Here is a 12,571-nt window from a genome sequence, read left to right as displayed (position 1 = left end):
CTTGAAAGTAATGCAGCATAGCTGTAAAAAGCTGACTAGAAAATATCACCTGAACATCTCTATGTAAAAAAGAAAGATATTTTGCCTCAAAAGTTCCTCATTAGCCACATCCCATTGTAAAGGACTTCTAAGCAGCAAATCCTTACGTCTGTCCCGGGACAGCTCAGGGATTGAGCCTCATGTTATTTCCCAATTCAGTTTAAGAAAGTTTACCATGAAATCTCATAAAAGTTAAAGGGACATTATACACTCATTTTTTCTTCCCATAAACGTTTTGTAGATGATCTATTTATATAGCCCATAAAGTTTTTTTTTTTTTTTAAATGTATAGTTTTTTTATGTTTAAATAACATTGCTCTGATTTTCAGACTCCTAACCAAGCCCTAAAGTTTTATGAGAATACAGTCAGCTACCTACTCCAGCTTGCTCCTGTTTGTTTAAAGGGTCTTTTCATATGCAAACGAAGGGGGGGGGGGGTCTTATTTCCCACTTGCAGTGGGCTTTCCAACAGAGCTAATTTTTATATCAGTATCTGTGCATCTTATTCGTTATAGTAGTGCCTATTACATGCAGTTATATGAAAATGAGGGTATACTGTCCCTTTAAGTCAAATCTCATGAGATCACAGTAAAAGAGTCCATGACCTCAGCACTGTTGATGCTTTTTGGCTGCTGTTCATTTCTTTCTTTATTTTTCTTTACCTGCAGCTGGGCAGTAACTGAGTATATCTTCTTACACAAAACTTACTCTGCTGAGCTGAGGAGATTGTGAGGTAAAATAACTTCCTTTTTACATAGAGATGCTCAGGTGACATTTTCCTGTCAGCTTTTTACAGTTATACTGCATCAGTTACAAGTGATTTAGCAAATGAGTATTATGTCCATTTAAGCATATGAGTGAGTATTATGTCCATTTAAGCATATGAGTATTATGTCAATTTAAGCATATGAGTATTATGTCCCTTTAATTCTTTCCTCATATTTTAAATTCTTTAATTTATGATATTTTTGTTGTTGTTATTTCCAGAAATCGTTTGCTATCCTGATAGAGTAATAAATGGGCAAGTTACACAGCCTAAGGTTATGTACAAAGAGGGAGAGACCATTAAGGTGCAATGTGATCGTGGATTCCAATTAGAGGGTGATGCTAATTTACCAAGAACATGCACAAAGAACGGCTGGTCCCCTCCAATGAAATGTATCAGTAAGTAAATGTATTTCCTTATAATAAGTTGTGCCAGCACTAGTATATTTAGGGGTAAATTTATCAATTGCCAGGAGGATATTCAACATTGCACAAGCATTTCTTGAAATTTTTTAAATGTTTGTGCAATGCCACCCCCTGCACATTTGTGGCCAATTGGCCGCTAGCAGGGGGTGTCAATCATCTCTATCGGATCGGGATAATTGCAGTCCGCCACCTTCTTACGAGCGCTGCTTCTTAACTTACATTTCCAGTGAGCCGGAATCTTTGGGCGTAGAAAGGAACACCCGCTGCTTAATAAATCTACCCCTTAGGGGCCCATTTATCAAGCTCCGTATGGAGCTTGAGAGCCTATGTTTCTGGCGAACCTTCAGACTCGCCAGAAACACAAGTTATGGAGCAGCGGTCTAAAGACCGCTGCTCCATAGCCTGTCCGCCTGCTCTGAGGAGGCGGACAGACATCACCGCAATTCAACCCAATCGAATACGATCGGGTTGTTTGACACCCCTCTGCTAGCGTCCGATTGGCCACAAATCTGCAGGGGGCGGCATTGCACAAGCAGTTCACAAGAGCTGCTGGTGCAATGTTGAATGCGGAGGCCCCTATGGCTGTAGATTATTGACTGGTATTTGTGTGACAGTGTGATTCTGTGATCCTCCCTTGTCAATCACAGACTTTCCCAAAAATCCTTATATTACACTCTGTGTCTTGGTATTAATTGCCAAGGTGAGGTCTGAATACAAGGTGATGTCTGAATACAAGGTGATGTCTGAATACAAGGTGATGTCTGAATACAAGATGATGTCTGAATACAAGGTGATGTCTGAATACAAGGTGATGTCTGAATACAAGATGATGTCTGAATACAAGGTGATGTCTGAATACAAGGTGAGGTCTGAATACAAGGTGATGTCTGAATACAAGATGATGTCTGAATACAAGGTGATGTCTGAATACAAGGTGAGGTCTGAATACAAGGTGATGTCTGAATACAAGGTGATGTCTGAATACAAGGTGAGGTCTGAAAACAAGGTGAGGTCTGAATACAAGGTGAGGTCTGAATACAAGATGAGGTCTGAATACAAGGTGATGTCTGAATACAAGATGATGTCTGAATACAAGGTGAGGTCTGAATACAAGGTGAGGTCTGAATACAAGGTGATGTCTGAATACAAGGTGAGGTCTGAATACAAGATGATGTCTGAATACAAGGTGATGTCTGAATACAAGGTGATGTCTGAATACAAGATGATGTCTGAATACAAGGTGATGTCTGAATACAAGGTGATGTCTGAATACAAGGTGAGGTCTGAAAACAAGGTGAGGTCTGAATACAAGGTGATGTCTGAATACAAGATGAGGTCTGAATACAAGGTGATGTCTGAATACAAGATGATGTCTGAATACAAGGTGAGGTCTGAATACAAGGTGAGGTCTGAATACAAGGTGATGTCTGAATACAAGGTGAGGTCTGAATACAAGATGATGTCTGAATACAAGGTGATGTCTGAATACAAGGTGATGTCTGAATACAAGATGATGTCTGAATACAAGGTGAGGTCTGAATACAAGGTGAGGTCTGAATACAAGGTGATGTCTGAATACAAGGTGAGGTCTGAATACAAGTGAGGTCTGAATACAAGGTGATGTCTGAATACAAGGTGATGTCTGAATACAAGGTGAGGTCTGAATACAAGGTGATGTCTGAATACAAGGTGATGTCTGAATACAAGGTGAGGTCTGAATACAAGGTGAGGTCTGAATACAAGATGATGTCTGAATACAAGGTGATGTCTGAATACAAGGTGATGTCTGAATACAAGGTGATGTCTGAATACAAGGTGAGGTCTGAATACAAGATGATGTCTGAATACAAGATGATGTCTGAATACAAGGTGATGTCTGAATACAAGGTGATGTCTGAATACAAGGTGATGTCTGAATACAAGGTGAGGTCTGAATACAAGGTGATGTCTGAATACAAGGTGATGTCTGAATACAAGGTGAGGTCTGAATACAAGGTGAGGTCTGAATACAAGATGATGTCTGAATACAAGGTGATGTCTGAATACAAGGTGATGTCTGAATACAAGGTGATGTCTGAATACAAGGTGAGGTCTGAATACAAGGTGATGTCTGAATACAAGGTGAGGTCTGAATACAAGGTGATGTCTGAATACAAGGTGAGGTCTGAATACAAGGTGATGTCTGAATACAAGGTGAGGTCTGAATACAAGGTGAGGTCTGAATACAAGGTGATGTCTGAATACAAGGTGATGTCTGAATACAAGGTGAGGTCTGAATACAAGGTGATGTCTGAATACAAGGTGATGTCTGAATACAAGGTGATGTCTGAATACAAGGTGAGGTCTGAATACAAGGTGATGTCTGAATACAAGGTGAGGTCTGAATACAAGATGATGTCTGAATACAAGGTGATGTCTGAATACAAGGTGAGGTCTGAATACAAGGTGAGGTCTGAATACAAGGTGATGTCTGAATACAAGGTGATGTCTGAATACAAGGTGAGGTCTGAATACAAGGTGAGGTCTGAATACAAGGTGATGTCTGAATACAAGGTGAGGTCTGAAAACAAGGTGATGTCTGAATACAAGGTGATGTCTGAATACAAGGTGATGTCTGAATACAAGGTGAGGTCTGAATACAAGGTGATGTCTGAATACAAGGTGATGTCTGAATACAAGGTGAGGTCTGAATACAAGGTGAGGTCTGAATACAAGGTGATGTCTGAATACAAGGTGATGTCTGAATACAAGGTGAGGTCTGAATACAATGATGATGTCTGAATACAAGGTGATGTCTGAATACAAGGTGAGGTCTGAATACAAGGTGATGTCTGAATACAAGGTGATGTCTGAATACAAGGTGAGGTCTGAATACAAGGTGAGGTCTGAATACAAGGTGATGTCTGAATACAAGATGATGTTTGAATACAAGGTGAGGTCTGAATACAAGGTGATGTCTGAATACAAGGTGATGTCTGAATACAAGGTGATGTCTGAATACAAGGTGAGGTCTGAATACAAAGTGATGTCTGAATACAAGGTGAGGTCTGAATACAAGGTGAGGTCTGAATACAAGGTGATGTCTGAATACAAGGTGAGGTCTGAATACAAGGTGAGGTCTGAATACAAGGTGATGTCTGAATACAAGGTGAGGTCTGAATACAAGATGATGTCTGAATACAAGGTGAGGTCTGAATACAAGGTGATGTCTGAATACAAGGTGAGGTCTGAATACAAGGTGAGGTCTGAATACAAGATGATGTCTGAATACAAGGTGAGGTCTGAATACAAGGTGAGGTCTGAATACAAGGTGAGGTCTGAATACAAGGTGATGTCTGAATACAAGGTGATGTCTGAATACAAGGTGATGTCTGAGGTGAGGTCTGAATACAAGATGAGGTCTGAATACAAGGTGAGGTCTGAATACAAGGTGATGTCTGAATACAAGGTGAGGTCTGAATACAAGGTGATGTCTGAATACAAGATGAGGTCTGAATACAAGGTGAGGTCTGAATACAAGGTGATGTCTGAATACAAGGTGATGTCTGAATACAAGGTGATGTCTACAAGGTGATGTCTGAATACAAGGTGATGTCTACAAGGTGAGGTCTGAATACAAGGTGATGTCTGAATACAAGGTGATGTCTGAATACAATGTGATGTCTGAATACAAGGTGAGGTCTGATACAAGGTGAGGTCTGAATACAAGGTGAGGTCTGAATACAAGATGAGGTCTGAATACAAGGTGATGTCTGAATACAAGGTGATGTCTGAATACAAGGTGATGTCTGAATACAAGGTGAGGTCTGAATACAAGGTGATGTCTGAATACAAGGTGATGTCTGAATACAAGGTGATGTCTGAATACAAGGTGAGGTCTGAATACAAGGTGATGTCTGAATACAAGGTGAGGTCTGAATACAAGGTGAGGTCTGAATACAAGGTGATGTCTGAATACAAGGTGAGGTCTGAATACAAGGTGAGGTCTGAATACAAGGTGATGTCTGAATACAAGGTGAGGTCTGAATACAAGGTGAGGTCTGAATACAAGGTGATGTCTGAATACAAGGTGAGGTCTGAATACAAGGTGAGGTCTGAATACAAGGTGATGTCTGAATACAAGGTGAGGTCTGAATACAAGGTGAGGTCTGAATACAAGGTGATGTCTGAATACAAGGTGATGTCTGAATACAAGGTGAGGTCTGAATACAAGGTGAGGTCTGAATACAAGGTGATGTCTGAATACAAGGTGAGGTCTGAATACAAGGTGATGTCTGAATACAAGGTGAGGTCTGAATACAAGGTGATGTCTGAATACAAGGTGAGGTCTGAATACAAGGTGATGTCTGAATACAAGGTGAGGTCTGAATACAAGGTGAGGTCTGAATACAAGGTGAGGTCTGAATACAAGATGATGTCTGAATACAAGGTGATGTCTGAATACAAGGTGATGTACTGAATACAAGGTGATGTCTGAATACAAGGGTGATGTCTGAATACAAGGTGATGTCTGAATACAAGGTGAGGTCTGAATACAAGGTGATGGTCCTGAATACAAGGTGAATGTCTGAATACAGGTGAGGTCCTGAATACAAGGTGAGGTCTGAATACAAGATGATGTCTGAATACAAGGTGATGTCCTGAATACAAGGTGATGTCTGAATACAAGGTGATGTCCTGAATACAAGGTGAGGTCTGAATACAAGGTGATGTCTGAACTACAAGGTGTGAAGGGTCTGAATACAAGGTGAGGTCTGAATACAAGGTGAGGTCTGAATACAAGGTGATGTCTGAATACAAGGTGAGGTCTGAATAACAAGGTGAGGTCTGAATACAAGGTGATGTCTGAATACAAGGTGATGTCTGAATACAAGGTGATGTCTGAATACAAGGTGAGGTCCTGAATACAAGGGTGATGTCTGAATACAAGGTGAGGTCCTGAATACAAGATGATGTCTGAATACAAGGTGAGATGATGTCTGAATACAAGGTCTGATCCCGTGTTGTAATGAATACAAGGTGAGGTCTGAATACAAGGTGATGTCTGAATACAAGGTGAGGTCTGAATACAAGATGATGTCTGAATACAACAGGTGATGTCTGAATACAAGGTGAGGTCTGAAATACAAGGTGAGGTCTGAATACAAGGTGATGTCATGAATACAAGGTGATGTCTGAATACAAGGTGAGGTCTGAATACAAGGTGAGGTCTGAATACAAGGTGATGTCTGAAATACAAGGTTGAGGTCTGAAAACAAGGTGATGTCTGATACAAGGTGATGTCTGAATACAAGGTGATGTCTGAATACAAGGTGAGGGTCTGATTACAAGGTGATGTCTGAATACAAGGTGATGTCTGAATACAAGGTGAGGGTCCTGAATACAAGGTGAGGTCTGAATACAAGGTGATGTCTGAATACAAGGTGATGGTCTGAATACAAGGTGAGGTCTGAATACAAGATGATGTCTGAAGACAAGGTGATGTCCTGAATACAAGGTGAGGTCTGAATACAAGGTGAGGTCTGACTACAAGGTGATGTCTGAATACAAGGTGAGGTCTGAATACAAGGTGAGGTTCTGAATACAAGGTGATGTCTGAATACAAGATGATGTATGAATACAAGGTGAGGTCTGAATACAAGGTGATGGCTGAATACAAGGGTGATGTTCTGAATACAAGGTGAGGTCTGAATACAAAGTGATGTCTGAATACAAGGTGAGGTCCTAGAATAACAAGGTGAGGTCTGAATACAAGGTGATGTCTGAATACAAGGTGAGGTCTGAATACAAGGTGAGGTCCTGAATACAAGGTGATGTCTGAATCCAGGTGAGGTCTGAATACAAGATGATGTCTGAATACAAGGTGATGGTCTGAATACAAGGGTGATGTCTGAATACAAGGTGAGGTCTGAATACAAGGTGAGGTCTGAATACAAGATGATGTCTGAATACAAGGTGAGGTCTGAATACAAGGTGAGGTCTGAATACAAGGTGATGTCTGAGGTGAGGTCTGAATACAAGGTGATGTCTGAATACAAGGTGATGTCTGAATACAAGGTGATGTCTGAGGTGAGGTCTGAATACAAGATGAGGTCTGAATACAAGGTGAGGTCTGAATACAAGGTGAGGTCTGAATACAAGGTGATGTCTGAATACAAGGTGATGTCTGAATACAAGATGAGGTCTGAATACAAGGTGAGGTCTGAATACAAGGTGATGTCTGAATACAAGGTGATGTCTACAAGGTGATGTCTACAAGGTGATGTCTGAATACAAGGTGATGTCTACAAGGTGAGGTCTGAATACAAGGTGATGTCTGAATACAAGGTGATGTCTGAATACAATGTGATGTCTGAATACAAGGTGAGGTCTGAATACAAGGTGAGGTCTGAATACAAGGTGAGGTCTGAATACAAGATGAGGTCTGAATACAAGGTGATGTCTGAATACAAGGTGATGTCTGAATACAAGGTGAGGTCTGAATACAAGGTGAGGTCTGAATACAAGATGATGTCTGAATACAAGGTGATGTCTGAATACAAGGTGATGTCTGAATACAAGGTGAGGTCTGAATACAAGGTGATGTCTGAATACAAGGTGAGGTCTGAATACAAGGTGAGGTCTGAATACAAGGTGATGTCTGAATACAAGGTGAGGTCTGAATACAAGGTGAGGTCTGAATACAAGGTGATGTCTGAATACAAGGTGAGGTCTGAATACAAGGTGAGGTCTGAATACAAGGTGATGTCTGAATACAAGGTGAGGTCTGAATACAAGGTGAGGTCTGAATACAAGGTGAGGTCTGAATACAAGGTGATGTCTGAATACAAGGTGAGGTCTGAATACAAGGTGAGGTCTGAATACAAGGTGATGTCTGAATACAAGGTGAGGTCTGAATACAAGGTGAGGTCTGAATACAAGGTGATGTCTGAATACAAGGTGAGGTCTGAATACAAGGTGATGTCTGAATACAAGGTGAGGTCTGAATACAAGGTGATGTCTGAATACAAGGTGAGGTCTGAATACAAGGTGATGTCTGAATACAAGGTGAGGTCTGAATACAAGGTGAGGTCTGAATACAAGGTGATGTCTGAATACAAGGTGAGGTCTGAATACAAGGTGATGTCTGAATACAAGGTGAGGTCTGAATACAAGGTGATGTCTGAATACAAGGTGATGTCTGAATACAAGTGAGGTCTGAATACAAGGTGAGGTCTGAATACAAGGTGATGTCTGATTACAAGGTGAGGTCTGAATACAAGGTGATGTCTGAATACAAGGTGAGGTCTGAATACAAGGTGAGGTCTGAATACAAGGTGATGTCTGAATACAAGGTGAGGTCTGAATACAAGGTGATGTCTGAATACAAGGTGATGTCTGAATACAAGGTGAGGTCTGAATACAAGGTGAGGTCTGAATACAAGGTGATGTCTGAATACAAGGTGAGGTCTGAATACAAGGTGAGGTCTGAATAAAAGGTGATGTCTGAATACAAGGTGAGTGTCTGAATACAAGGTGAGGTCTGAATACAAGGTGATGTCTGAATACAAGTGAGGTCTGAATACAAGGTGATGTCTGAATACAAGGTGATGTCTGAATACAAGGTGAGGTCTGAATACAAGGTGAGGTCTGAATACAAGGTGATGTCTGAATACAAGGTGATGTCTGAATACAAGGTGATGTCTGAATACAAGGTGATGTCTGAATACAAGGTGATGTCTGAATACAAGGTGATGTCTGAATACAAGGTGATGTCTGAATACAAGGTGAGGTCTGAATACAAGGTGAGGTCTGAATACAAGGTGATGTCTGAATACAAGGTGAGGTCTGAATACAAGGTGAGGTCTGAATACAAGGTGAGGTCTGAATACAAGGTGATGTCTGAATACAAGGTGAGGTCTGAATACAAGGTGATGTCTGAATACAAGGTGAGGTCTGAATACAAGGTGATGTCTGAATACAAGGTGAGGTCTGAATACAAGGTGATGTCTGAATACAAGGTGAGGTCTGAATACAAGGTGAGGTCTGAATACAAGGTGAGGTCTGAATACAAGGTGATGTCTGAATACAAGGGTGATGTCTGAATACAAGGTGAGTGTCTGAATACAAGGTGATGTCTGAATACAAGGTGATGTCTGAATACAAGGTGAGGTCTGAATACAAGGTGATGTCTGAATACAAGGTGAGGTCTTGAATACAAGGTGATGTCTGAATACAAGGTGAGGTCTGAATACAAGGTGATGTCTGAATACAAGGTGAGGTCTGAATACAAGGTGAGGTCTGAATACAAGGTGAGGTCTGAATACAAGGTGATGTCTGAATACAAGGTGATGTCTGAATACAAGGTGATGTCTGAATACAAGGTGATGTCTGAATACAAGGTGAGGTCTGAATACAAGGTGAGGTCTGAATACAAGGTGAGGTCTGAATACAAGGTGATGTCTGAATACAAGGAGGATGTCTGAATACAAGGTGATGTCTGAATACAAGGTGAAGTGTCTGAATACAAGGTGAGGTCTGAATACAAGGTGATGTCTGAATACAAGGTGAGGTTCTGAATACAAGGTGAGGTCTGAATACAAGGTGATGTCTGAATACAAGGTGATGTCTGAATACAAGGTGAGGTCTGAATACAAGGTGATGTCTGAATACAAGGTGAGTCTGAATACAAGGTGAGGTCTGAATACAAGGTGAGGTCTGAATAGGAGCAGAGGTGATGTCTGAATACAAGGTGAGGTCTGAATACAAGGGTGAGGTCTGAATACAGAGGTGGATGTCTGAATTACAAGGTGAGTCTGAATACAAGGTGATGTCTGAATACAAGGTGAGGTCTGAATACAAGGTGATGTCTGAATACAAGGTGAGGTCTGAATACAAGGTGATGTCTGAATACAAGGTGAGGTCTGAATACAAGGTGATAGGTCTGAATACAAGGGTGATGTCTGAATACAAGGTGATGTCTGAATACAAGGTGAGGTCTGAATACAAGGTGATGTCTGAATACAAGGTGAGGTCTGAATACAAGATGATGTCTGAATACAAGGTGATGTCTGAATACAAGGTGATGTCTGAATACAAGGTGATGTCTGAATACAAGATGATGTCTGAATACAAGGTGAGGTCTGAATACAAGGTGAGGTCTGAATACAAGATGATGTCTGAATACAAGGTGATGTCTGAATACAAGATGAGGTCTGAATACAAGGTGAGGTCTGAATACAAGGTGATGTCTGAATACAAGGTGATGTCTGAATACAAGGTGAGGTCTGAATACAAGGTGATGTCTGAATACAAGGTGATGTCTGAATACAAGGTGAGGTCTGAATACAAGGTGATGTCTGAATACAAGGTGATGTCTGAATACAAGATGATGTCTGAATACAAGGTGATGTCTGAATACAAGGTGAGGTCTGAATACAAGGTGATGTCTGAATACAAGGTGATGTCTGAATACAAGGTGAGGTCTGAATACAAGGTGAGGTCTGAATACAAGGTGAGGTCTGAATACAAGATGAGGTCTGAATACAAGGTGATGTCTGAATACAAGGTGAGGTCTGAATACAAGGTGATGTCTGAATACAAGGTGAGGTCTGAATACAAGATGATGTCTGAATACAAGGTGAGGTCTGAATACAAGGTGATGTCTGAATACAAGGTGAGGTCTGAATACAAGGTGATGTCTGAATACAAGGTGAGGTCTGAATACAAGATGAGGTCTGAATACAAGGTGAGGTCTGAATACAAGGTGATGTCTGAATACAAGGTGATGTCTGAATACAAGGTGAGGTCTGAATACAAGGTGATGTCTGAATACAAGGTGATGTCTGAATACAAGGTGAGGTCTGAATACAAGGTGATGTCTGAATACAAGGTGAGGTCTGAATACAAGGTGAGGTCTGAATACAAGGTGATGTCTGAATACAAGGTGATGTCTGAATACAAGGTGAGGTCTGAATACAAGATGATGTCTGAATACAAGGTGATGTCTGAATACAAGGTGAGGTCTGAATACAAGGTGATGTCTGAATACAAGGTGAGGTCTGAATACAAGGTCATGTCTGAATACAAGGTGAGGTCTGAATACAAGATGAGGTCTGAATACAAGGTGAGGTCTGAATACAAGGTGATGTCTGAATACAAGGTGATGTCTGAATACAAGGTGAGGTCTGAATACAAGGTGATGTCTGAATACAAGGTGATGTCTGAATACAAGGTGAGGTCTGAATACAAGGTGATGTCTGAATACAAGGTGAGGTCTGAATACAAGGTGATGTCTGAATACAAGGTGATGTCTGAATACAAGGTGATGTCTGAATACAAGGTGAGGTCTGAATACAAGATGATGTCTGAATACAAGGTGATGTCTGAATACAAGGTGAGGTCTGAATACAAGGTGAGGTCTGAATACAAGGTGATGTCTGAATACAAGGTGATGTCTGAATACAAGGTGAGGTCTGAATACAAGGTGATGTCTGAATACAAGGTGATGTCTGAATACAAGGTGAGGTCTGTATACAAGGTGAGGTCTGAATACAAGTGAGGTCTGAATACAAGGTGAGGTCTGAATACAAGGTGAGGTCTGAATACAAGGTGATGTCTGAATACAAGGTGAGGTCCTGAATACAAGGATGAGGTCTGAATACAAGGTGAGGTCTTGAATACAGATGATGTCTGATACTAGGTGATGTCTGAATACAAGGGTTATGTCCTGAATACAAGCTTAGGTCCTGAATACATGGAGAGGTCTGATACAAGGTGATGTCTGAATACAAGGGGATGTCTGAATACTAGGTGATGTCTGAAATACAAGGTTGATGTCCTGAATACAAGGGTGATGTCTGAATACAAGGTGAGGTCCTGAATACTAAAGGTTGATGTCTGAAATACAAGGTGAGTCTGAATACAAGATGATGTCTGAATACAAGGTGAGGTCTGAATACAAGGTGATGTCTGAAACAAGGTGCTGTACCTGAACAAGAGTCTGAATACAGGATGTCTGAAATACAAGGAGAGGTCTGAATACAAGGTGGAGGTTAGAATACAAGGTGATGTCCCTGAATACAAGGTGAGTACTGAATACAAGGTGATGTCTGAATACAAGGAGAGGTCCTGAAATACAAGGTGATGTCTGAATACAAGGTGAGGTCTGAATACAAGATGATGTCTGAATACAAGGTGATGTCTGAATACAAGGTGAGGTCTGAATACAAGGTGAGGTCTGAATACAAGGTGATGTCTGAATACAAGGTGATGTCTGAATACAAGGTGAGGTCTGAATACAAGGTGATGTCTGAATACAAGGTGATGTCTGAATACAAGGTGATGTCTGAATACAAGGTGA

The 12,571-nt window shown here is 40.9% G+C and overlaps 1 protein-coding gene across 1 annotated transcript in view; it reads left to right on the top strand.

Annotated features, from left to right (window-relative positions):
• Nucleotides 1-12,571, top strand: part of LOC128641198 (uncharacterized) — a 434,766-nt gene that overhangs the window by 25,448 nt on the left and 396,747 nt on the right. Inside the window, exon 3 of the mRNA XM_053693764.1 lies at nt 1,027-1,203. Coding sequence (XP_053549739.1) covers nt 1,027-1,203 — 177 coding nt within the window. The remainder of the gene's footprint in view (nt 1-1,026; nt 1,204-12,571) is intronic.

This window comes from Bombina bombina, chromosome 10 (genome assembly GCF_027579735.1).
Source record: "Bombina bombina isolate aBomBom1 chromosome 10, aBomBom1.pri, whole genome shotgun sequence".
Lineage (NCBI taxonomy): Eukaryota > Metazoa > Chordata > Amphibia > Anura > Bombinatoridae > Bombina > Bombina bombina.
Note: the sequence above shows the minus strand (reverse complement) of the source record. Positions and strands in the feature narration are given on the sequence as shown.